The following is a 27,327-nucleotide window of genomic DNA, read 5'->3' as shown; positions in this document are numbered from 1 at the left end:
TCCCACCCTTGCCTTATCATTGGCCTTGACAAGACTCTTTCATAGTCCAAGCCCACTCTTTGCACCATACATTTATACCCTGACTTTCACGAGGGTTGGTTCTTCTATCCTTATGGGGACCTAAAATCTCAAGTCCCCACAAGGATAGTTAGACAAAAAAAATGATCCTTAGTGGGGACATTTCCCACTTACCCATTAAGTTTAGGAGTTAGGTTAAGGGTTACAATTAGGGTACTGGGTTAGGTCAAAAAATATTTTTTTATGGAAATCATTGTTAGTTCCCCATGATGAAAAAATAACATTGTGTGTGTGTGTGTGTGTGTTTGCGTGTGTATGCACCTGTGAGTGAAAGTGCAAAGTTGAGTGGGTTTGGGTGCTTTAGTATTGTGTGGGTTTGGTTAAGTGTTATTCTGAGTTGAACATGTTAGGGTGGGTCTATGCCTTTGCCGAGTGGGTTACATGACATCAGTCTTTGTTGATATGTGTGTTTTATGTACCACTAATCTAGGATTAGTGTGTAATTAGAGTATCAGGCTGAGTACATAGTGACTTAGTTTGTCGCTTTGTTGGTGTGTCAATAGCAAAGTTTTCAGATGATCAAGGTCTTTCAACGATGCTATGACTGTTTGTCCATGTATTTTTGAAATCATCAGTTATAGGTCTGTATGTAAAAGCAACTGCTGTCTTTCCTTTTAAAAATGTGAACAACAGGAACGGGAGAAACCGATTTGTAGAGTACTACGACAATCTCACCGCACATCATCGCTGCCAGGCTCATGTTACTGTTCGACATACACATTCCATGTCCTGAAATGTGACTCTCTCTCACTACCTTGGCATGATGTGTCAGTCCAAACGTCTATACATGTGGTACCTCTGGTACTCACTAGTTTTAAGTAGTTTACGGTTGGTTTGGTTTTCAGTTTTTCTTTCTTCTAGCAAACTACTGGGTTTTGATGGACAATCCTCATATGAATTCAGAGGATTTTACTGCTCGGATCCAATGGGAAAAGAAGCGGGACAAATGTCTCAAGTCTTCCTAAAAATTTTTGGTATTCAGTGAATATTGCTGATCTGTTGAATAGAGAGAGAAATCTTGCCCTAAGCTTGACACTCCCCTATGTAGTGGGTTGTATGCACTATGCTGTAGATTGTATGTACACATTTGACCTGATGTGGATGCTGACATCACTTGCTTAGTGATTATGTAATTTGAATGATTGATTGTCTATGGTGAAGAAAGTATGCATATTAGCTGATAGGGTCCTATTGTGGACGGCTTTTGGTGAGGTCTTTAAATTCAAGTCAATGCCTGCACAGGCGTGCACACACACACACAGACCACGTACGTACATACACAGCTATTTTATTTTTATTTTTTACCTTTATCTTACTAGGCAAGTCAGTTAAGAACAAATTCTTATTTTCAATGACGGCCTAGGAACAGTGGGTTAACTGCCTGTTCAGGGGCAGAACGACAGATTTGTACCTTGTCAGCTCGGGGGTTTGAACTTGCTAGTCCAACGCTCTAACCACTAGGCTACCCTGCCGCCCCAGTTATAGTTCAAAGGTTAGCTATTTTCCATAATCCTCTAAGGCATGGGTTCCCAAACCCCCATGCGTGCCATGTCTGTTTCTATGGGAGCTGTTCATGACACAAACTGTCCTCAACTGAAATATCACATTGACATAAGTATTCAGACCCTTTACTCAGTACTTTGTTGATGCACTTTTAGCAGCGTTTACAGCCTCGAGTTTTCTTGGGTATGGCACTACAAGCTTGGCACACCTATATTTAGGGAGCTTCTCCCATTCTTCTCTACAGATCCTCTCAAGCTCTGTCAGATTGGATGGGGAGTGCCGCTTCACAGCAATTTGGTGAATGATGGAGGCCACTGTGTTCTTGGGGACCTTCAATGCTGCAGACAATTTTGGTACCCTTCCCCAGATCATTGCCTCGACACAATCCTGTCTCGGAACTCTAGAGACAATTCCTTCGACCTCATGGCTTGGTTTTTGCTCTGACATGCACTTTCAACTGTGGCACCTTATACAGACAGGTGTGTGCCTTTCCAAATCATGTCCAATCATTTGAAGTTAACACAGGTGGACTCCAATCAAACTCCATACGGGAGTTGTAGCGATGAGATAAGACAGTAACTACTAACAATTGGATACCACGAAATTGGGGAGAAAAGGGGGTAAAATAAAAAAATAAGAAGGGTATTTCTGTATTTCATTTTTAATAAATTAGCAAAAAATAAAAAAAAACTGTTTTTGCTTTGTCATTATGGGGTATTGTGTGTATATTGATGAGGAAAAACACTTATTTAATCCATTTTAGAATAAGGCTGTAACGTAACAAAATGTTGAAAAAGTCAAGGGGTCTTAATACTCAAATCAAAAACTGAAAAATTGGGCGTGCAAAATTATTCAGCCCCCTTAAGTTAATACTTTGTAGCGCCACCTTTTGCTGCGATGACAGCTGTAAGTCGCTTGGGGTATGTCTCTATCAGTTTTGCACATCGAGAGACTGAAATTTTTTCCCATTCCTCCTTGCAAAACAGCTCGAGCTCAGTGAGGTTGGATGGAGAGCATTTGTGAACAGCAGTTTTCAGTTCTTTCCACAGATTCTCGATTGGATTCAGGTCTGGACTTTGACTTGGCCATTCTAACACCTGGATATGTTTATTTTTGAACCATTCCATTGTAGATTTTGCTTTATGTTTTGGATCATTGTCTTGTTGGAAGACAAATCTCCGTCCCAGTCTCAGGTCTTTTGGAGACTCCATCAGGTTTTATTCCAGAATGGTCCTGTATTTGGCTCCATCCATCTTCCCATCAATTTTAACCATCTTCCCTGTCCCTGCTGAAGAAAAGCAGGCCCAAACCATGATGCTGCCACCACCATGTTTGACAGTTGTTATGGTGTGTTCAGGGTGATGAGCTGTGTTGCTTTTACACCAAACATAACGTTTTGCATTGTTGCCAAAAAGTTCAATTTTGGTTTCATCTGACCAGAGCACCTTCTTCCACATGTTTGGTGTGTCTCCCAGGTGGCTTGTGGCAAACTTTAAATGACACTATTTATGAATATCGTTAAGAAATGGCTTTCTTCTTGCCACTCTTCCATAAAGGCCAGATTTGTGCAATATACGACTGATTGTTGTCCTATGGACAGAGTCTCCCACCTCAGCTGTAGATCTCTGCAGTTCATCCAGAGTGATCATCATTGGCTGCATCTCTGATCAGTCTTCTCCTTGTATGAGCTGAAAGTTTAGAGGGATGGCCAGGTCTTGGTAGATTTGCAGTGGTCTGATACTCCTTCCATTTCAATATTATCGCATGCACAGTGCTCCTTGGGATGTTTCAAGCTTGGGAAATATTTTTGTATCCAAATCCGTCTTTAAACTTCTTCACAACAGTATCTCGGACCTGCCTGGTGTGTTCCTTGTTCTTCATGATGCTCTCTGCGCTTTTAACAGACCTCTGAGACTATCACAGTGCAGGTGCATTTATACGGAGACTTGATTACACATACGTGGATTGTATTTATCATCATTAGTCATTTAGGTCAACATTGGATCATTCAGAGATCCTCACTGAACTTCTGGTAAGAGTTTGCTGCACTGAAAGTAAAGGGGCTGAATAATTTTGCTCACCCAATTTTTCAGTTTTTGATTTGTTAAAAAAGTTTGAAATATCCAATAAATGTCGTTCCACTTCATGATTGTGTCCCACTTGTTGTTGATTTTTCACAAAAAAATACAGTTTTATATCTTTATGTTTGAAGCCTGAAATGTGGCAAAAGGTCGCAAAGTTCAAGGGGGCCGAATACTTTTGCAAGGCACTGTATGCTTTGACCCCTCACGCCCCACAGTTTGGGAACCACTGCCTTAACTTCTTATGGCTGCCATCCCGTTAACGGGATAATTGTCATCAACAACCGCTGAATTGCATATTCAAATAATATTACTAAAAATATTTATATTCATGAAATCACAAGTGCAATATAAAAAACACAGCTTAGCCCATTGTTAATCAACCTGTCGTGTCAGATTTTGAAAATATGCTTTACAGCGAAAGCAATCCATGTGTTTGTGTAAGTTTATCGATTGCTCGACAAAACATTATGTACACCTAGCATCAAGTAGCTTGGTCACGAAATTCGGAAAAGCAAACAAATTAATTGTTTACCTTTGATGATCTTTGGATGTTTTCACTCACGACACTCCCAGTTACACAATAAATGTTCCTTTTGTTCCATAAAGATAATTTTTATATCCAAAATACCTCCGTTGTTTGGCGCGTTATGTTCAGAAATCCACAGGAAAGAGCGGTCACAACAACGCAGACAAATTCCAAATAGTATCCGTAATGTTCACAGAAACATGTCAAACGTTTTTTATAATCAATCTTCAGGTTGTTTTTAAAATATATAATCGATAGTATATCAACCGCTACTGTCTTTTTCAGTAGGATAGGGAAAGGCAATGGCTGCCCAAATTCTGTTACACATACAAAATGTTGCTGGCACCCGGCCATACAACGACGCAATGTTATCTTTCTCGCTCATTTTTCAAAATAAAAGCTTGAAACTATGTCTGAAGACTGTTGACACCTTGAGGAAGGGATAGGAAAAGGAATATGGTTGATATCCCTTTAAATGGAGCAAAAGCAGACTATGGAACATGGAGTTTTCAAAATAGAAGCCACTTCCTGGTTTGATTTTCCTCATGGTTTCGCCTGCAATATCAGTTCTGTTATACTCACAGACAATATTTTGTCAGTTTTGGAAACTTTAGAGTGTTTTCTATCCAATACTACTAATAATATGCATATATTAACAACTGAGACTGAGGAGCAGGCTGTTTAGTTTGGGCAACTTATTCATCCAAGCTATTCAATACTGCCCCCCAGCCATAAGAAGTTAAGGCGCCAGACCTGAAAACCATCAGATCTGGGAAAGTAATCATCTCTGCTTGAATGACGCACAATCAGAAGCTTATATATGCATAGACACATGCATGCACACACATACACAATCACATAATATGTGTAACATAATACAGACACACACCTACAAAATAACATGCATAGTGCATTTGCACACTTTCTCGCTCTTTCGCTCTCCCTCACACATACACAAGCAAACAAAACAGGTCTTGATGAGGTTGGCCCTTTTCATAATGCAATATTCCATAGCCATGTATTATGCATTATGCAATTTTGTTTTGTTTTGCAGCAATGCAGCATGCGGCCTCCCATCTAGATGGGCTCTGTAATCAGTTAATACACAACCGTCCAGTGATTTAGATAATTAAGCTACCGGAGATAAGCAATTCTGCAGAATGATAATTAAAACTCCACATTAGGAAGGGGAAAGTGTGTGTTTGTATGTCGGTGGGGGTGGGGGGAGATTGCGTGCGTGTGTTTAGTCTGGGAAGTGCTGTAGCATTTTTGATCAGCCAAGCAGACGTGACCGGGGAACTATTGTGTCTCGCTAATGAGTGTCGGAAAAATAAACATACCGTAGACCCAGGCACAAGTGTGTGTATGTGTGTGTTTGCTTCCTCTGTCTTTCCATCTGTCTGTATCTGCATCTACACAACAGACACACAACCCAAAATCAGTAAGAATTAGCGCAAGAAATGAAAACTTACTCTGTCACACACACACACACACACACACACACACACACACACACACACACACACACACACACACACACACACACACACACACACACACACACACACACACACACACACACACCACTGCCACTCTGTTGTCATCCATGCTTAGTCACTTTCATAACTCTACCTACATGTACATACTACCTCAACTAACCGGTGCACCCGCACATTGACTCTGTACCGGTACCCCCCTGTATGTATTGTTATTTTTTACTGCTGCTCTTTAATTACTTGTTACTTTTATCTTTTATTCTTACCTGTATTTTTTTGAAACTGCACTGTTGGTTAGGGGCTTGTAAGTAAGCATTTCACCATAAGGTCTACACGGGTTGTATTTGGCGCATGTGACTAATAACATTTGATTTGATTTGAAAAGAAGAGAATCTCAACACAGTATTAGAAAATGTCGACATTGTCCCCCAGCAGCATCAGTCTTTAATGCTATCAATGCTTTAGAGAGGCTAAACTCGGCTGTTGAGCCTGTGTTTCATCATATCCGGGGCCGCAGCGAGAAGTGAAAAGTTTCCCTAGCTTCATGCTGTAAGACACTATCATTCTTCTACACTTTCATCTCATACCTCTACTTTTATCCCTGCTTTCTTCCCTGTCCGCAACTTTGTAAACTGCTGGTGTTGTTTAAAAAAAAAAAATGTTTTAATGAGGCATTAATTCATTTCTGTCTAGTTGCATGCTGACACACGCACTGCAAGTTGTAAGTAAGGAAAGATAAGAGCTAGCATAGGGGTTCATAGCATCCACAGACCAATAACGCAACAGACACACTTACATAATATGCACAAACACCAGCACTCTTTCTCTCTCACTCACTCTCTGAATACCCAGCAATCAAGCCTGCATGTGCCGTCTTCCTTTCTGGAGGTGTGGATGTCTGTTTTTCTGACTTAGTGTGAAGGTGTGACACCATTCCTGAAAGGCCGTGGCGGATCCGGAGGAAAACCGCCCACATCCCCCCTCCCCGTTCCATCGCTCACTGTCAGTCGGGAAGTTTTACCGTGAAACGTCCATGCAGCATCTGCATGCCAACCATTTGATCTCAATCAGTTTCAAGGGGGTATGCAAGATATTCATGAGTTTTGTAGCCGACGGTCTATTGAATTAATTTGAATGCGTTTTAGAGCAGATGGTGTAAACAAACGTTGGTATACCTGTGTTTTTGTTTCAATCAAAGCACATGCAGTTCGGGACTGTATCGCCGGGTGGACTAATAAAACAAATGTCAAAAGATAAAAAAAGATATCAAAAAAGATATCAAAAGATAGTTTTTAAGCGGATTTTTCCTTTTAAGGTCTCAAAATAGCCTAGAAACCTCAAATTCAACTCTGGACTTTGAAGGCAGTTCCACTGCTTGAAGTCAGTTCCACTGTTTGTCTCTAGTGGATTTGTATTCTTTCATTACTACTGATATGCGATTGAGGTAAAAAAACAACAACAACAACAAAAATATTACACCTTTCAAGTCTCCAGTGCTTCAGTCTTTTAACCGCAGACTTTTGTCACACGTTGCTTTGTTTGTTGACACTTTTACTGGGCCTTTAAGGGTAGTAATCCTTAAAACATAATGGGATAGTTCAGCGGAATTATGAATTCCGATATTTGTTACCTTTCCTCTTAAACGCTCTATCGACTGCTCTAAGGGGTCACTGCAATCCACACGTTGGTTTTGGTAGATGAGCCACTTCCAACAAACGCTAACGTTAGCCTTTTTCCAACCAAAAACGTTACTTTACTCGGCGTACCGTGTCTGAGGTTTCACCTCACACTATTACAACAGTGTGTTTTTTGGATAAACATGTTCAATATGTTTCCTTAAAAATCCTCTGTCTTATGTGCTTATTGTTCAACCATTGGTATGTTCTTGACCATTTTGAGACCTTAAGGAGCATCGGGTACTGCTGGAATATCTACGATCTTCCGAGTCATTATTACATACTTTAAAAGCTGTTTATAAATGTGCGCGAAACTAGCTTACCTAACATTTACACATTTGGGAGTAATGATTCATAAAATATGAATAAACTATTTACTAATCCAGTGGTTCCCTAGGACCCCTGGGGGTTCTTGGGGGAAGCCATGTGGCCAAAGACCTTCTGGTAAAATGCACATGAAGGGGTACTTCAGGGATACTCCGGGCAGAGCAAGACTCAGCTGGTGGTACAGTAAGCGAAAAAGGTTGGAGACCACTATACGAATCCATTGTAAATGTTTGTTTACAAGGTGTTATTATAAAGTGCTTCCCTTGTTGGGTTTCTGTTAAACTATTCCAGATGCTCTCAGTAGATATTGCATTGTCCTTGTGCCTTTTCACCTCTCCACCTTTCCAGTTATGCAATATTAAAAGTGCCTGCTGTCAGATGTATCCATCTCTAGTCCTGGGTTGCTGTAAGGCTAACGTTTTGTGTATCAGGGCTAGGTGCTATCAGGGATTACAACGGGATTTGGGTTCAGATAGCATTAGTGAAATAGGAGTCCCGTGTTGTTTCCTGAGATTGATCTTTTTTACGAACTCGCTCCCACCTGCTTCAATGTGACGCGATGTCCAGAACTGTGTGTGTGCGCTTTTATGCAAAGTGTTTACATGCGTGTCCCGTGTTCCGTGTCCCGTGTGTGTGCATGTATTTTTTCCCCCTCGGTAGAGTTTAGAGAACTCTGTAATGAAAAGCGCCGTACAAATTAAATGTATTATTATGTTCCGCACTGTGTATCCATGCGTTGGCATGTGCTTATGTGCATAGCCTACAATGTGTGTGAAAGCATGTATGTATGTGTGCAAGTCGGTACGCAGTGTGTGTGTGTGTCAGTATAAATATAATCCTGTGAAAAACAAATCCAGGGACAGTGTTTTTCTCTTTTACTGGAGAGCAGTGGGAAGAGGAGGAAGGAAAATAAAGAAAGGAGGAATGGAGGCGGGGAGGAATATCAGTCAGAGCAGTTTAGAGAGGGGTCATTGACCTGGAAATACCTGCACTCTGTCCCAAATGGGCGGCAGATAGCCTAGCGGTTAGAGTGTTGGGCCGGTGACTGGTTCGAATCCCTGAGCCAAATAGGGGGGAAATCTGTACCTGTTCCCTTGAGCAAGGCACTGGTCAAATATAGTGCACTGTGTAGGGAACAGGGGGCTATTTGTGATTCAGCTCTGGCCCGTCCATAGCCGATTTATAACACGAATAGAAATGACTCTGTTGTTCCCAGAATATCCCTACAACGTACAGTGGGGCAAAAAAGTATTTAGTCAGCCATCAATTGTGCAAGTTCTCCCACTTAAAAAGATGAGAGAGGGAAGGTATTTTTTAGAAATCTTGACCAAATACTTATTTTCCACCATAATTTGCAAATAAATCCATAAAAAAACCTACAATGTGATTTTCTGGAGTTTTCTTTCTCATTTTGTCCGTCATGGTTGAAGTGTACCTATGATGAGAGAGGCCTGTAATTTTCATATTTTTAAGTGGTAGAACTTGCACAATTGGTGACTGACTAAATACTTTTTTTGCCCCACTGTACATGTACGTCCATAGTAGTTGGCAAAACAGCACAAACAGATCTGGGACCAGGCTACCGTCGATTTGGTCCAACAATCTATGTGTTAAGTGAGGTGATTTGTCCACTAGGATCGATGCATATCAGTCCAGAGCATAGTGCCTATTGATCAAGTTGTTAAGAGGGGTAATGACTTGAAAAGTATTCCACGCTGACCACGGTAAATCACTCCTTTTAAATGCTGCGTAAAGTCACCAAGGACGGACTACCTATATGCTGTATCTGTTTTGTCTGTGTACCTCATAAAAACCATGTCAAGATGCTGTAGGGTGACATTTATGGTTATGGTGTGTAGTTGATATGTTTGTGTAAAATTACTTTGTCAACCTGTGTCCCCCTGTAACGGTCCGCTCTTTCTTCCCTATTGCTCTCATGTCTTCCTCTCTCTGTCTCTCTCACTTCTTCTTCTCTCTCTCCCTCTCGCCATCATTCCCTCTCCCCCTCTCAAATTAAAAGTTGAACATACTTTATTGGCATGAAACGAGCAATGAATGTGTTGCTCTTCAAGCAATTAAAATCATGTAATACTATGCAAAATAGCAAATCACAGAAGAAAGTAAGACTCAACATAACTGTTAAGACTTTCACAAACCTCTCTCCTCTCTCTCTCTCTCTGTAGGTGATGTGGTGGATATTTACCAGCGTGAGTTTCTGGGCCTGAGGGAGCGTCTGCACTCTGCTGAGCAGGAAAACCTGAAGCGCTCCAAGGAGCTCAACCTGGTGCTGGACGAGATCAAGAGGGCCATCGCCGAGAAGCAGGCCCTCAGGGACATCAACCGCACCTGGGCCAGCCTTTCCGGTTAGACCAACAGACTGGAGGGAGGAAAAACTAGTTAGAACCAGTCAGAACTAGTCAGAACCAATTATAAGCAGTCAATAAGTTGGCTAGATTTTACAACAATCAGTTACAATTTAAGCAACTGTAAAGCCACATCTACAGTGCCTTCAGAAAGTATTCGTACCCCTTGACTTATTTCACATTTTGTTGTGTTACAGCCTGAATTCAAAATGAATTAATTAGGTTTATTTCTGACAAAGTGAAAACATGTTTTCAGAAATTTCTGCTAATGTATTAAATTAAATACAGAGACATACCATTTACATAAGTATTTACATCCTTGAGTCAGTACTTTGTAGAATCAACTTTGATGGTGATTACAGCTGTGAGTCTTTTTGGTATGTCTGTCTCAGCTTTGCACATCTGGATGTGGGGATCTTCTCCCGTTCTTTACAGATCTTCTCAAGCTCTGTTAGTTTAGATGAGGAGTGGTGGTGAGCAACACTCTTCAAGTCTTTCAGCTGATTTTCAATGGGATTCAAGTCTGGGCTTTGGCTAGGCCACACAAGGACTTTCACATTCTTGTTCTGAGTCAGTTGAGTCAGTGTCCCGTTGGAATGTAAATCTTCACCCCAGTCTAAGGTTTATTTGCATTTTGAAGCAGCTTCTCACCAAGAATTTACCTGCATTTGCCTCCATTCATTGTTTGCTCTATCTCTTACCAGTCTCCCAGTCCCCGCCGCTGAAATGCATCCTAATAGCATGAATCTGCCACCACCATGTTGATGGGTGATGAGCTGTGTGTGTCATGGTGCTTTGCATTCAGGCCAAATAGTGAAATGTTTGTCTCATCAGACCACATAATCTTTTGCCTTATGATCTTAGTCTTTCACATGCCTTTTTGCAAACCCCAGGCATGCTATCATGTGCCTGTTTTGTCAGGAGTGGCTTCTGTCTGGCCAGATTGGTGAAGTGCTACAGAAACTGTTATCCTTCTGGGAGGTTCTCCTGTCTCAGCCAAGGAACACTGTAGTTCTGTCAGAGTGGTCATTGGGTTCTTGATCACCTCCATGACCAAGGTCCTTCTTGGACAGGTCGCTCAGTTTGATCGAACAGCCTTCTCTAAGCATAGTCTGGGTAATAACATGTGTATCATTGATGGAGACCACTGTACTCTTGGAAACTTTCAACACTAGAAATAGTTTTAAACCCTTCCCCAGCTCTATATGCCTCATCACAATTCTATCTCGGAGATCTAAGGACAGTTCCTTGGACATGGTATAGTTCCTACTCATGCACTGTCAACTGTGGGACCTTGTATAGACAGGTGTGTTTATTCCTTAATCATATCCAAACAATTGAATTGGCCACAGGTAGACTCCAAACATTGTATTGACCATCTCAAGGATGATCAAAGGAAGTTGTATGCACCGGATGCACAATTTGGAGTGTCGTAGCAAAGGGGTGTGAATACTTATGTAAATGAGATTTCTGTATTTCATTTTCAATAAATGTTAAAACATGTTTTCACTTTGTCATTATGGTGTGTGTGTAGATGGCTGGGGGAAGAAAAAAATATTTAATTCATTTTGAATTCAGGCTGTAACACAACAAAATGTGTCAAGGGGTATAAATACTTTGTGAAGGCACTGTATAAGAACACCGTACACTGTTTTTTAAACTATTACAACTCTCTGTAAGGGTGGATGTAAGGATATGTGGGCGCCACTATTTGGGTGAACCTCACAACAGTATCTAACCATTCAGAAAGATGGGTTGCACTCTAAATGAACCTCTCTGTAATCATGAAGTAATGTACTGTGGGTAGTGATGATATAACTAATACATGAGAATGGAGGACAAATTGGCTATATATATATATATATATATATATATATATATATAGTTGATGTTGGAAGTTTACATACACTTAGGTTGGAGTCATTAAATATAATTTTTCAAGAACTCCACAAATTTATTCTTAACGAACTATAGTTTTGGCAAGTCGGTTAGGACATCTACTTGTTTCCAACAATTTTTTACAGGCAGATTAATTAACTTATAATTCAATGTATCACAATTCCAATGGGTCAGAAGTTTACGTACATTAAGTTGACTGTGCGTTTAAACAGCTTGGAAAATTCCAGAAAATTATGTCATGGCTTTAGAAGCTTCTGATAGGCTAATTGACATCATTTGAGTTAATGAGAGATGTACCTGTGGATGTATTACAAGGCCTACCTTCAAACTCAGTGCCTCTTTGCTTGACATCAAGGGAAAATCAAAAGAAATCAGCCAAAAATTGTGGACCTCCACAAGTCTGGTTCATCCTTGGGAGCAATTTCCAAACGCCTGAAGGTACCACGTTCATCTGTACAAACAATAGTACGGACCACGCAGCCGTCATACAGCCGTCATACTGCTCAGGAAGGAGACGCGTTCTGTCTCCTAGAGATGAACGTACTTTGGTGCGAAAAGTGCAAATCAATCCCAGAACAACAGCAAAGGACCTTGTGAAGATGCTGGAGGAAACAGATACAAAAGTATATATATCCACAGTAACACGAGTCCTACAGTGGGGCAAAAAAGTATTTAGTCAGCCACCAATTTTGCAAGTTCTCCCACTTAAAAAGTTGAGAGGCCTGTAATTTTCATCATAGGTACACTTCAACTATGACAGACAAAAAGGGGAAAAAAAATCCAGAAAATCACATTGTAGGATTTTTAATGATTTTTTTTGCAAATTATGGTGGAAAATAAGTATTTGGTCACCTACAAACAAATCAAATCAAATCAAATTTTATTTGTCACATACACATGGTTAGCAGATGTTAATGCGAGTGTAGCGAAATGCTTGTGCTTCTAGTTCCGACAATGCAGTAATAACCAACAAGTAATCTAACTAACAATTCCTAAACTACTGTCTTATACACAGTGTAAGGGGATAAAGAATATGTACATAAGGATATATGAATGAGCGATGGTACAGAGCAGCATAGGCAAGATACAGTAGATGGTATCGAGTACAGTATATACATATGAGATGAGTATGTAAACAAAGTGGCATAGTTAAAGTGGCTAGTGATACATGTATTACATAAGGATGCAGTCGATGATATAGAGTACAGTCTATACGTATGCATATGAGATGAATAATGTAGGGTAAGTAACATTATATAAGGTAGCATTGTTTAATGTGGCTAGTGATATATTTACATCATTTCCCATCAATTCCCATTATTAAAGTGGCTGGAGTTGAGTCAGTGTCAGTGTGTTGGCAACAGCCACTCAATGTTAGTGGTGGCTGTTTAACAGTCTGATGGCCTTGAGATAGAAGCTATTTTTCAGTCTCTCGGTCCCAGCTTTGATGCACCTGTACTGACCTCGCCTTCTGGATGATAGCGGGGTGAACAGGCAGTGGCTCGGGTGGTTGATGTCCTTGATGATCTTTATGGCCTTCCTGTAACATCAGGTGGTGTAGGTGTCCTGGAGGGCAGGTAGTTTGCCCCCGGTGATGCGTTGTGCAGACCTCACTACCCTCTGGAGAGCCTTACGGTTGAGGGCGGAGCAGTTGCCGTACCAGGCGGTGATACAGCCCGCCAGGATGCTCTCGATTGTGCATCTGTAGAAGTTTGTGAGTGCTTTTGGTGACAAGCCGAATTTCTTCAGCCTCCTGAGGTTGAAGAGGCGCTGCTGCGCCTTCTTCACGATGCTGACTGTGTGAGTGGACCAATTCAGTTTGTCTGTGATGTGTATGCCGAGGAACTTAAAACTTGCTACTCTCTCCACTACTGTTCTATCGATGTGGATAGGGGGGTGTTCCCTCTGCTGTTTCCTGAAGTCCACAATCATCTCCTTAGTTTTGTTGCTGTTGAGTGTGAGGTTATTACAAGCAAGATTTCTGGCTCTCACAGACCTGTAACTTCTTTAAGAGGCTCCTCTGTCCTCCACTCGTTACCTGTATTAATGGCACCTGTTTGAACTTGTTATCAGTATAAAAGACACCTGTCCACAACCTCAAACAGTCACACTCCAAACTTCACTATGGCCAAGACCAAAGTGCTGTCAAAGGACACCAGAAACAAAATTCTAGACCTGCACCAGGCTGGGACGACTGAATCTGCAATAGGTAAGCAGCTTGGTTTGAAGAAATTAACTGTGGGATCAATTATTAGGAAATGGAAGACATACAAGACCAGGGGCTCCACGCAAGATCTCACCCTGTGGGGTCAAAATGATCACAAGAACGGTGAGCAAAAATCCCAGAACCACACGGGGGGACCTAGTGAATGACCTGCAGAGAGCTGGGATCAAAGTAACAAAGCCTACCATCAGTAACACACTACGCCACCAGGGACTCAAATCCTGCAGTGCCAGACGTGTCCCCCTGCTTAAGCCAGTACATGTCCAGGCCCGTCTGAAGTTTGCTAGAGAGCATTTGGATGATCTAGAAGAAGATTGGGAGAATGTCATATGGTCAGATGAAACCAAAATATTTTGGTAAAAACTCAACTCGTTGTGTTGGGAGGACAAAGAATGCTGAGTTGCATCCAAAGAACACCATACCTACTGTGAAGCATGGGGGTGGAAACATCATTCTTTGGGGCTGCTTTTCTGCAAAGGGACCAGGACGACTGATCCGTGGAAAGGAAACAATGAATGGGGCCATGTATCGTGAGATTTTGAGTGAAAACCTCCTTCCATCAGCAAGGGCATTGAAGATGAAATGTGGCTGGGTCTTTCAGCGTGACAATGATCCCAAACACACCGCCCGGGCAACGAAGGAGTGGCTTCGTAAGAAGCATTTCAAGGTCCTGGAGTGGCCTAGCCAGTCTCCAGATCTCAACCCCATAGAAAATCTTTGGAGGGAGTTGAAAGTCTGTGTTGCCCAGCAACAGCCCCAAAACATCACTGCTCTAGAGGAGATCTGCATGGAGGAATGGGCCAAAATATCAGCAACAGTGTGTGAAAACCTTGTGAAGACTTACAGAAACGTTTGACCTCTGTCATTGCCAACAAAGGGTATATAACAAAGTATTGAGATAAACTTTTGTTATTGACCAAATACTTTTTTCCCACCATAATTTGCAAATAAATTCATTAAAAATCCTACAATGTGATTTTCTTGATTTTTTTCTAATTTTGTCTGTCATAGGTGAAGTGTACCTATGATGAAAATTACAGGCCCCTCTCATATTTGTAAGTGGGAGAACTTGCACAATTGGTGGCTGATGAAATACTTTTTTGCCCCACTGTATATTGACATAACCTGAAAGGCCGCTCCGCAAGGGAGAAGCCACTGCTCCAAAACCACCATAAAAAAGCCAGACTACGGTTTGCAACTGCACATGGGGACAAATATCGTAACTTTTGGAGAATTGTCCTCTGGTCTGATGAAACAAAAATAGAACTGTTTGGCCATAATGACCATCGTTATGTTTGGAGGAAAAAGGGGGAGGCTTGCAAGCCAAAGAACACAATCCCAACCATGAAGCACGGGGGTGGCAGCATCATGTTGTGGGGGTGCTTTGCTGCATGAGGGGCTGGTGCACTTCACAAAATAGATGGCGTCATGAGGTAGGGATATTATGGGGATATATTGAAGCAACATCTCAAGACATCAGTCAGGAAGTCAAAGCTTGGTCACAAGTGGGTCTTCCAAATGGACAGTGACCCCAAGCATTCTTCCAAAGTTGTGACAAAATGGCTTAAGGACAACAAATTCAAGGTATTGGAGTGGCCATCACAAAGCCCTGACCTCAATCCTATAAAACATTTGTGGGCAGAACTGGAAAAGCGTGTGCAAGCAAGGAGGCCTTACAAACCTGACTCAGTTACACTGGCTCTGTCAGGAGGAATGGGCCATTATTCACCCAACCTATTGTGGGGAGCTTGTGGAAGGCTACCTGAAACGTTTGACACAAGTTAAAGGCAATGCTACCAAATACTAATTGAGTGTATGCAAACTTCTGACCCATTGTGAATGTGATGAAAGAAATAAAAGCTGAAATAAATAATTCTCTCCACTGTTATTTCAGTAAGGATTAGGTTGAATTATATATGAATGGTATATCCAGTCAGTAAGAAAAGATTGCTACTCAAATATACTGTACATGAATGAGCCCTTTAGTAGCATCCATTCTCATTTTAACCACATTAATAATAATGTGTGACTTCTGATAAAACATTTTAATCCCCTTCTGACCCCTGTGTGTGTGTGTGCTCCGTGTCTGCGTGCATGCGTTCTTCCGTGTGTGTGTGTGTGTGTGTGACAGACGAGACCAAGCTGAAGCTGTGGAATGTGACGACCAATAAGAATGTGCTCCAGTTGCCCAGTATCTTCCACCACCTGCCCCATCTCCTGGCCAAGGAGAGCAGCCTGCAGCCCGCTGTGCACGTGGGCCAGGGACGCACCGGGGGTCAGCACACACACACACACACACACACACACACACACACACACACACACACACACACACACACACACACACACACACACACACACACACACACACACACACACACACACTTAGGAGCATACTACACACACAGACACACACACAAGCGCAGCCACGCATGGACGCAGACACATGCACACATTCTCTCTCTCTCTTTCTCTCTTTTATCTCCATCCTTTCTTACTTCCACCTCTTCCCTCCCCTCAGAACAGTAATAGTGTCTACTGTCCAGACCATTTTTTTTCATCCTCAACCTCCCCTCTCTGGCTTTCTGCCCCACTGTGGCTGTGCCAGTAGCCCATTTAGACTTCACCCTCTGTCGGGAGCTAGCCCCCCCCCCCCTTAAACCTCCACCCCCCTGGAGAGGCCATCCATACTCTCCAGACAGACAGCTAGGCTCTCAGAGGTGCTATTAACAAGTGTGTGGGTGTGTGCGTGTTGCTAGCACTTGTGCTTTTGTGTGTGTACGTACGTACGTGTGTGTGTGTATGTGTGTGTGAGATTTATGTTCTGGCCACTGAAACCCCCCTAAATCAATTCCTCGGGCCACGTCCATGAGGGTGCCTCGTAGAGCACTAGCCAGGACGCTACCCTTAGCTCCCCTCTAGTAATCAAGAGTATGTTTTATGGGCATATTAAATGGAGAAGATAGCCGCTAGGGTCTGCTTATGTTAGCTCACAATGGGAGAGGAAGGGATGGTGAGGACGAGTACAGGGTACTATAATCAACTGTTGCTGCAGAAACACTGCTATTGATGTGGACTTCCTCCCTATGGGAATGGGAAGTTGGTAAAAAATACCTGAATTGTAATTCAGCCTTGACAATGTATTCTTCTCTTTCTTTCCATCACTCACCACCATCATTCATTTACAGGGCATTGTATTTTTATTGTGTTGACAAGATTGTCCTTGTAAGTCATTCCACTCTCCACCCCTGCCAGATATACAATCTACAGCCTTTCTCTCTGTACTTCTCTCTCCTCATCTATTTCATCTCACCATCTCTTTGACTCACTCTTCAGAAAACAAGTTATTCTATCTCTGTCGTGAACAATAAGGTCACACAGGAAAGTTACATTTTCAGCGGAAGTGGGGTACGGAAGCAATCTTTCCCTATTGAACAAGTTCAGCCAGGCCTGAATTCAAGAAATACCGACACACACTCTGCACATGTTGAAAAAAAAAGTATTATAACTGGATTATAGCTTCCGTCCAAATGTTGTAAATGATATATATTCATGTCATAGTTACCAGTCAACTCCAACTCAAAAGTTACTTCACCTTCAACCAGTGAATGCCAGCCCTCTGGAGAGCCCCGCGGTTGTGGGCAGTGCAGTTGTCGTACCAGGCGGTGATACAGCCCGACAGTATGCTCTCAATTGTGCACCTGTAAAAGTTAGTGAATGTTTTCGGTGACAAGCCACATTTTGTTTTAGCCTCCTGAGGTTGAAGAGGTGCTGTTGCACCTTCTTCACCACACTGTCTGTGTGCGTGGACCATTTCAGTTTGTCAGTGATATGTACACTGATGAACTTAAAACTTTCTACATTCTCCACTGCTGTCCTGTCAATGTGGATAGGGTGGTGCTCCCTTTGCTGTTGCCTGATGTCCACGATCATCTCTTTTGTTTTGCTGACATTGAGTGAGAGGTTATTTTCCTGACACCACATTCCGAGGGCCCTCAGCTCCTCCCTGTAGGCTGTCTCGTCGGTGTTGGTAATCAAGCCTACCACTGTAGTGTTGTCTGCAAACTTGATGATTGAGTTATAGGCGTGCATGGGCAAGGGGTCGTGGTTGAACAGGGAGTACAGGAGGGGGCTGAGAACGCACCCTTGTGGGGCCCCGGTGTTGTGGGTCAGCGAAGTGGAGATGTTGTTTCCTACCTTCACCACCTGAGGGCGGCCTGTCAGGAAGTCCAGGACCCAGTTGCACAGAGCGGGGTTGAGACCCAGGGTCTCAAGCTTAATGATGAGTTTGGAGGGTACTATGGTGTTGAATGCTGAGCTGTAGTCAATGAACAGCATTCTTACATAGGTATTTCTCTTGTCCAGATGGGATAGGGCAGTGTGATGGCGATTGCATCATCTGTTGACCTATTAGGGCGGTAAGAAAATTGGAGTGGGTCTAGTGTGGCAGGTAGGGTGGAGGTGACATGATCCTTGACGAGTCTCTCAAAGCACTTCATAATGACAGGAGTGCGTGCTACGGGGTGATAGTAATTTAGTTCAGTTACCTTCGCTTTCTTGGGAACAGGAACAATGGCGGTCATTTTGAAACATGTGGGGACAGCAGACTGGGATAGGGATTGATTGAATATGTCCGTAAACACACCAGCCAGCTGGTCTGCCCATGCTCTGAGAACGCGGCTAGGGATGCCGTCTGGGATGGCAGCCTTGCAAGGTTTCACTTGTTCAAATGTTTTAGTTTCTGCCTATAGGAGGGGAGCAGCAAAATGGAGTCAAGGTCGGATTTGCCAAAAGGAGTGCGGGGGAGTGCCTTGTATGCATTGCGGAAGTTAGAGCAGCAATGGTTGTGCGTGTTGCTCGTGTACTGCAATCGATATGCTGATAGATTTTAGGTATCCTTTTCCTCAAATCAGCTTTGTTAAAATCACCAGCTACAATAAATGCAGCCTCAGGATATATGGTTTCCAGTTTGTATGAAGTCCAGTGAAGTTCCTTGATGGCCGTTTTGGTATCGCTTGCGGGGGGATATACACGGCTGTGACGATAACAGAAGAGAGTTCTATTGGGAGATAATACGGTCTGCATTTTATTGTGAGGAATTCTGGGTCAGCTGAACAAAAGGACTTGAGTTCTTGTATGTTGTTACAATTACACCATGAGTTGTTAATCATGAAACATACACCCCCGCCCTTCTTCTTCCCGGAGAGATGTCTATTCCTGTCGGCAAGATGCACTGAAAATCCCATTGGCTGTACGGACTCCGACAGCATTTCACCAGCTAGCCATGTTTCCGGGAAACAGAGTATGTTGCAATCCTGGATATCTCTTTGGAAAGCAACTCTTGCCCTGATATTGGTGACTTTCTTAACTAGGGACTGGACATTGGCCAGTAATATACTCAAAAGTGGTGGGTGGTGTACGCACATCCAAATTCTCACTAGAAAACCGCTCCGGCACCCTCTCCTCCAGCGGCACTGTTTTGGGTCGGCCTCTGGAATCAGTACAAATGTCCTGGGAGGTGCAGTCAAATTATTTGCTTCGGGAAAGTCGTGTTCCTGGCCGTAGGGCTGGTTGTGCTGGTAAGTTGACATCTCTATGATATCCAATAGTTCTTCCCGGCAATATGTAATAAGACTTAAGGGCTAACAATGTAAGAAATAATATATTTAACAAAACAAAATACTGCACAGTTTCCTAAGTACTAGAAGTGAAGCTGCCATCTCTATCAGCACCATCTTGCAGTTAGATTATTGACAATATCACCAATGTATGTTTTATCAACATTTCAACAACATTCCCAGCTAATGAGAAAACAGACATGGTATTTAATTTAAGAGAATGAACAAGATTTAGCAAGGCAACCTTGGGGCTAATTTGGATGCACGCCAATGGCTGAATTTGAGGGATTTTTCTCATCCGTACCCACGTGACCGCAGTGAAATGTCACTCCGTAATAAGTTCTATTGACTGGCTCATTCCACACAATCTAGCATGTCGTTGGTTCTTTCTCTCCCTGTACTGACTGTGATTGGTCTGTGTGTCAGTGTCGATCGTGATGGGCGTGCCCAGTGTGAAGAGGGAGGTCCACTCCTACCTGACGGACACCCTCAGTTCTCTGATGACAGAGCTCAGTGCCGCAGAGAAGGAGGACTGCGTCATTGTGGTGTTCATCGCTGAGGTGAGATACTACAGAATGAGAGTGTGTGTGTGTGTGTGTGTGTGTGTGTGTGTGTGTGTGGTGTGTGGTCTGCTGTGTGTCCCGACCTTCTGTGGTCATGGCTTTTGAAGTGAGTCCGTGAACTCTTTATGTGTGTGTGTATGGGTCTGCTTGCGTGCTTGTGAGTGTATATGTACTGTGTCTATAAAAGGTCAGTGATCTGAAGAGCTAATGAGTGATGCTACCCCAGGCTACTGCCACTAGCACACACATCCCCTACTGCTCCGCTAATAGCCTAGACACTATCCATCACTAACTTGTCTGACCCATATTAACTCCCTAAGGTCGATCTCCGCACCCCCACGGAAATCTAATAAGCATGACAAAAACATCCCCATAAAAATCTGTCAGTTTAAGCTAGACATGTTTCTTTGCATTGGATGCATCTCAATCCACGGCATCCGCATATGTAACATTTCCGCATCTGCGGAGAAAGGTGAGAGCTAGAGCGCTTTTTGTTAGACCATGAGACATTCTGAAAATCGGTCTTCTCGCAAAATCATCTGTAGTGTCCGAATGGTTTGGCCTATTATGACCCCTCTATGGAAAGATGAGAATCTCCGTTTTGCTCTGCTACCCCCCACAAGCATCTTGGGACTTGTCTAAAGTCGATACAACTTCTGTCTGTAGAGTCCAAGCAGTTTGCGCTACACGCTATGACCTTTCTGTGTAAAGGTGTAATAGGACTCCCACAGGCCACAAAACACTCATCTGAAGGTCCCCCGGTACCAGTTGAAACGATTTATTGAAGTACTGTATCGAATAAAATAAAATGTTATTTGTCAACAGGTTTAGACCTTACCGTGAAATTCTTTACAGCCTTATTTAACAAGCCCTTTAACCAGCAATGCATTTTTAAGAAAATAGAGTTAAGAAAATATTTACTAAATAATGAGGCTATATACAGGGGGTACCGGTGCGGGTTAATTTTATAATTTTCCCCCCTCATGATGCTATCTATTTTGTGAAGTGCACCAGTCCCTCCTGCAGCAAAGCACCCCCAGAACATGATGCTGCCACCCCCGTGCTTGACGGTTTGGAAGGTGTTCTTCAGCTTGCAAGCATCCCCCTTTTTCTCCTCCAAACATAACAATGGTCATTATGGCCAAACAGTTCTATTTTTGTTTCATCAGACCAGAGGACATTTCTTCAAAAATTGAGATTTTTGTCCCCATGTACAGTTGCAAACCGTAGTCAAGCTTTTTTATGTCGGTTTTGGCTTCTTCTACGGTGGATATAGATACTTTTGTACCTGTTATCTCCAGCATCTTCACAAGGTCCTTTGCTGTTGTTCTGGGATTGATTTGCACTTTTCGCACCAAAGTACATTTATCTCTAGGAGACCGTATGCGTCTCCTTCCTGAGCGGTATGACGGCTGCATGGTCCCATTGTGTTTATACTTGCGTACTATTGTTTGTATAGATGAACGTGGCACGTTAAGGCACATTTTCACAAAAGCCAGATAACCAAATAAATAAAATCATTTACCTTTGGAATTGCTCCCAAGAATGAACTAGACTTGTGGAGGTCTACACGTTTTTGGGGGCGGATATCATGGAAAAATTTGACTTTTTTCCCAAGTAAAAAGAGGCACTGAGTTTGAAGGTAGTTCACAGCCTTGAAATACATCAAGTCATCTTGGTTTTGCCAGGTTAAAGGGCACACAGAGAAGATATTTGTATTTCTGGACACCAATGGACTCAAATGACAAAATATCTTGTTTCAATTTTTCTTTGAAAGCCTATCTGAAGCTTCTAAAGCCATGACATATTTTCCCAAGCAAAGAGGCACTTTTTGGGAATTTTCCAATGGACTCAAATGATGTCAATTTTAAAGCTTCTAAAGCACAGTCAACTGTTTAAAGGCACAGTCAACTTAGTGTATGTAAACTTCTGACCCACTGGAATTGTGATACAGTGAATTATAAGTGAAATAATCTGTCTGTAAATAATTGTTTGAAAAATTGTGTCATGCACAAAGTAGATGTCTTAAACGACTTGACAAAACTATAGTTTGTTAACAAGAAATTTGTGGAGTGGTTGAAAAACGAGTTTTAATGACTCCAACCTAAGTGTATGTAAACTTCCGACTTCAACTGTATGTACACTACTGTTCAAAGTTTGGGGTGACTTAGAAATGTCCTTATTTTTGAAAGAAAAGCACATTTTCTGTCCGTTGAAATAACATCAAATTGATCAGATATACAGTGCAGACATTGTTAATGTTGTACATGACTATTGTTGCAGGAAATGGAATATCTACATAGGCGTACAGAGGCCCATTAATGGAATATCTACATAGGTGTACAGAGGCCCATTATCAGCAACCATCACTCCTGTGTTCCAATGGCACGTCATTAGCTAATCCAAGTTTATCATTTTAAAAGGCTAATTGATCATTAGAAAACTCTTTTGCAATTATGTTAGCAGAACTGAAACCTGTTGTGCTGATTTAAAGAAGCAATAAAACTGTCCTTCTTCAGACTAGCTTAGTATCTGGACCGTCTGCATTTGTGGGTTCGATTACAGGCTCAAAAAAGCCTGAATCAAAGACTTTCTTCTGAAACTCGTCAGTCTATTCTTGTTCCTTGAAATGGAGGCTATTCCATACGAGAAATTGACAATGAAAGCTTCCGAAGAAAGTTATTTGTTTCTGGACATTTTTGAGCCTGTACCCACGAATGCTGATGCTCCAGATACTCAACTAGTTTAAGAAGTCCAGTTTTATTGTTTTTATTGATATTCCATTAAAAAAACAATCTGCTGTTTCAGCAGTTTCCAGCTGCAATAGTCATACTGTAAAAATATATTTTTTAAATACTTTTTTCTACATTGTAAAATAATAGTGAAAACAAGAAAACTATGAAATAACACATGGAATCATGTACTCACCAAAAAAATATATTTTATATTTGAGATTCTTCAAAGTATCCACCCTTTGCCTTGATGACAGTTTTTCACTCTTGGCATTATCTCAACCAGCTTCACCGAGAATGCTTTTTCAACAGTCTTGAAGGATTTCCCACATATGCTGAAGACTTGTTGGCTGCTTTTCCTTCACTCTGCGGTCCAACTTATCCCAAACCATCTCAATTGAGTTGAGGTCAGGTGATGGTGGAGGCCAGGTCATCTGATGCAGCACTCCGTCACTCTCCTTCTTGGTCAAATAGCCCTTACACAGCCTGGAGGTGTGTTGGGTCATTGTCCTGTTGGAAAACAAATGATAGTCCCACTAAGTGCAAACCAGATGCATTGGTGTATCGCTGCAGAATGCTGTGGTAGCCATGTTGGTTAAGTGTGCCTTGAATTCTAAATAAATCAGACAGTCTCACCTGCAAAGCACCACCACACATTCACACCTCCTCCATGCTTCATTGTGGGAACTACACATGCAGAGATCATCCGTTCACCTGCTCTGCATCTCACAAAGACCCAGCAGTTGGAACCAAAAATCTTAAATTTGGACATCTGACCAAATGACAGATTTCCACCGTTCTAATGTCCATTGCTCGTGTTTCTTGGCCCAAGCAAGTCTCTTCTTATTATTGTTGTCATTTAGTAGTGGTTTCTTTGTAGCAATTCGTTCATGAAGGACTGATTCACACAGTCTCCTCTGAACAGTTGATGTTGAAATGTGTCTGTTACTTGAACTCTGTGAAGCATTTATTTGGGCTGCAATCTCTGAAGCTGTTAACTCTAATGAACTTATCCTCTGCAGCAGAAGTAACTCTGAGTCTTTCTTTTCTGTGGTGGTCCTCATGAGAGCCAGTTTCATCATAGCGCTTGGTGGTTTTTGTAATTTCTCTTTGCTTATTTGAGCTGTTCTTGCCATAATATGGACTTGGTCTTTTTCCAAATAGGGCTTTCTTCTGTATACCACCCGTATTTTGTCACAAGACAACTGATTGTCTCAAACGCATTAAGAACAAACAATATTCCACAAAGTAACTTTTAACATGGCACACTTGTTAATTGAAATGCATTCCAGGTGACTACCTCATGAAGCTGGTTTATGGAATTCCAAGAGTGTGCAAATCTGTCAAGGCAAATAATCTCAAATATATTTTGATTTCTTTAACTCTTTTTTGTTACCTCATGCTTCCATATGTGTTATTTCATAGTTTTGATGTCATCACTTTTATTCTACAATGTAGAAAATAGTAAAAATAAAGAAAAACCCTTGAACGAGTAGGTGTGTCCAAACCTTTGACTGGTACTATATACAGTGCATTCGGAAAGTATTCAGACCCCTTGACTTTTTCCAGAATTTGTTACGTTACACCTTTATTCTAAAATTGATTCAATTGATTTTCCCCCTCATCAATCTACACACAATACCCCATAATGACAAAGAAAAAACAGGTTTTTAGAAATGTTCACATTTACATAAGTAATCAGACCCTTTACTCAGCACTTTGTTGAAGCAGCTTTGGCTGCGTTACAGCTTTGTGTCTTCTTGGGTATGACGCTACAAGCTTGGCACACCTGTATTTGGGGAGTTTCTCCCAGTCTAATATGCAGATCCTCTCAAGCTCTGTCAAGTTGAATGCTGCAAAGCTATTTTCAGTTCTCTCCAGAGATGTTCGATCAGGTTCAAGTCCAGGCTCTGGCCTGGCCACTCAAGGTCATTCAGAGACTTGTTCCGAAGCCACTCCGGTGTAGTCTTGGCTGTGTGCTTAAGGTCGTTGTTCGGTTGGAAGGTGAACCTTCACCCCCGTCTAATGTCCAGAGTGCTCTGGAGCAGGTTTTAATCAAGGATCTCTCTGTACTTTGCTCTGTTCATCTTTGCCTCAATCCTGACTAGTCTCCCAGTCCCTGCCGCTGAAAACATCCCAACAGCATGATGCTGCCTCCACCATGCTTCACCGTAGGGTTGGTGCCAGGTTTCCTCCAGACATGACCCATGGCAATCAGTCCAAAGAGTTCAATATTGGTTTCATCACACCAGAGAATCTTGTTTCTCATGGTCTGATAGTCCTTTAGGTGCCCTTTGGCAAACCCTAAGCGGGCTTTCATGTGCTTTAACTGAGGAGTGGTTTCCGTCTGGCCACTCTCCCATAAAGGCCTGATTGTAGTAACCAGATGGTTGCAAGTTCAAACTCCTGAGCTGACAAGGTATAAATCTGTAATTCTGCCCCTGAACAGGCAGTTAACCCACTGTAGGCCGTCATTGAAAATAAGATTTAGTTCTTAACTGACTTGCCGAGTAAAATAAAGGTGTAAAAAAAAAAAGTTATAGTGTGTCAAGGATGAACAATGGAAACAGGTGAGCTCAATTTTGAGGGTCTGAAGGTATTTGTTTTTTATATTTATTACATTTGTAAAAAAAAATCTAAACCTGATTTCACTTTATTGTGTGTACATTTTTTAAATATTCCGTTTTAGAATAAGGCTGTAATGTAAAAAAAAAAAAAAAAAAAAAATGGGGAAAAAAGGTGGGGTTTGGAATAATTTGTGAATGCACTATATATATATGTATGTGTATATGCTGTATATATCGATTACAGGCGCATGGACCAACAGAGCTTGTGGGCCCCACCACCTTATTGGGGTTGTGTGGGGTGTCCAGGATACCAGTGGGGGGCAGCAGGTAAGCCTAGTGATTAGAGCGTTGGGCCAGTAACCAGAAGGTTGCTGGATCCAATCCCTGAGCTGACAAGGTAGAAATCTGTAATTCTGCCCCTGAGCAAGGCAGTTAACCCACTGTTCCTCGGGCACTGATGTTGATGAAGGCAGCCCCCCGCACCTCTCTGATTCAGAGGGGTTGGGTTAAATGCGGAAGACACATTTCAGTTGAACGCATTGTTGTACAACTGACAAGGTATCCCCCTTTCCCCTCTCCCCTGCTTAGTGATGCAATGGCGAACAGGCTAGCTGCGCAGGTAGGCCTGTGTTTGTTCACTGGAATCGATTGTATAGAAACCCTAATCATGTAAAAGGGTTGTTTAAGTCCAAAGGACCCTGTCGTGATGAATGATTATGTGTGTGTGCGCGTGCATGTGAATGTAAGGCGTGCAACAGCATGAATAGAACATGTATAACCGAAATGTGTTTATTTCTGTGTGTGCGCGTGTGTGCGCCTGTGCCCCTCCCAGTGTATTGCTTTCCCCTGCTGTAATAGCATAATGTAAGAGCAGACTGACTAATGGTGTAGCTGACTGGCCAGCCGGAAAGGTCACGAGGAAGCGAGATACATATAGAACTGTGTGATTAAGCCATGCACCATGCGTCAAGTTATTATCACCAGCATTAGTCAATCACACACACAGACGCACACCCACCACACACGGATTTTGCGTGGGTGTGTGTTAGTGTGTGCCTGTCCGTTCCTGTGTGTACACGTGTGTGTGTGTGTCTCGTAGTGTCTTGTGGTGTGTGTGTGTGTGTGCGTCCATGTGCGTCTCTGCATGTGTGCCTGTGTGTGTCTTGCTGCAGTGTGTGTCAGTGTGTGTGTGTGTGTGGTGTTGAGTCCCAGTCTGTCTGTGTTACAGTCCCCAGAGTGGCTATAGTTAAAAGGCAGTGAATGACATCTGCATTAGTTAACACTTTCCGATGGCTGGCAGGCCTCTCTCTCGCCCTTTCTCTCTTTTTCCCTTTCTCACTCACTATCTTCCCTCTCTTTCTCCACCTTGTTTCTCTTTGTGTAGTTCGCTTTTATTTTTTCTTTATTTCTCTCTCTCTCTCGCTCACCCCCCCCCCCTCTCTTGTGTTTCCATCCCTCTCCTTCTCCTGAATGTCTCTTAGGTTATGCCATCTCTCATTTTTATTACCCACGCCTCTATAGGGGCATCTGAAGAGCACGGAAGTAGCAGCTCTCTCTCTCAGAGTCTCTCTTTCCACCCCTCTCTCTTTCCCTCCCAAACATGTCACACCCTTTCTCTCTTCAACTATCCATATGTCTGTCCCTCTGTCTCTCCATCCCTCTCTTTCCCTC

The 27,327-nt window shown here is 42.4% G+C and overlaps 1 protein-coding gene across 1 annotated transcript in view; it reads left to right on the top strand.

Annotated features, from left to right (window-relative positions):
- Nucleotides 1–27,327, top strand: part of LOC135545964 (alpha-1,3-mannosyl-glycoprotein 4-beta-N-acetylglucosaminyltransferase B-like) — a 222,333-nt gene that overhangs the window by 98,698 nt on the left and 96,308 nt on the right. The window contains exons 2-4 of the mRNA XM_064973976.1: nt 9,874–10,053; nt 16,308–16,451; nt 20,221–20,354. Coding sequence (XP_064830048.1) covers nt 9,874–10,053; nt 16,308–16,451; nt 20,221–20,354 — 458 coding nt within the window. The remainder of the gene's footprint in view (nt 1–9,873; nt 10,054–16,307; nt 16,452–20,220; nt 20,355–27,327) is intronic.

The sequence above is a fragment of the Oncorhynchus masou genome, chromosome 9 (assembly GCF_036934945.1).
Source record: "Oncorhynchus masou masou isolate Uvic2021 chromosome 9, UVic_Omas_1.1, whole genome shotgun sequence".
Lineage (NCBI taxonomy): Eukaryota > Metazoa > Chordata > Actinopteri > Salmoniformes > Salmonidae > Oncorhynchus > Oncorhynchus masou.
The sequence above is the reverse complement of the archived record's forward strand: the minus strand, read 5'-3'. Positions and strand labels throughout refer to the sequence as shown.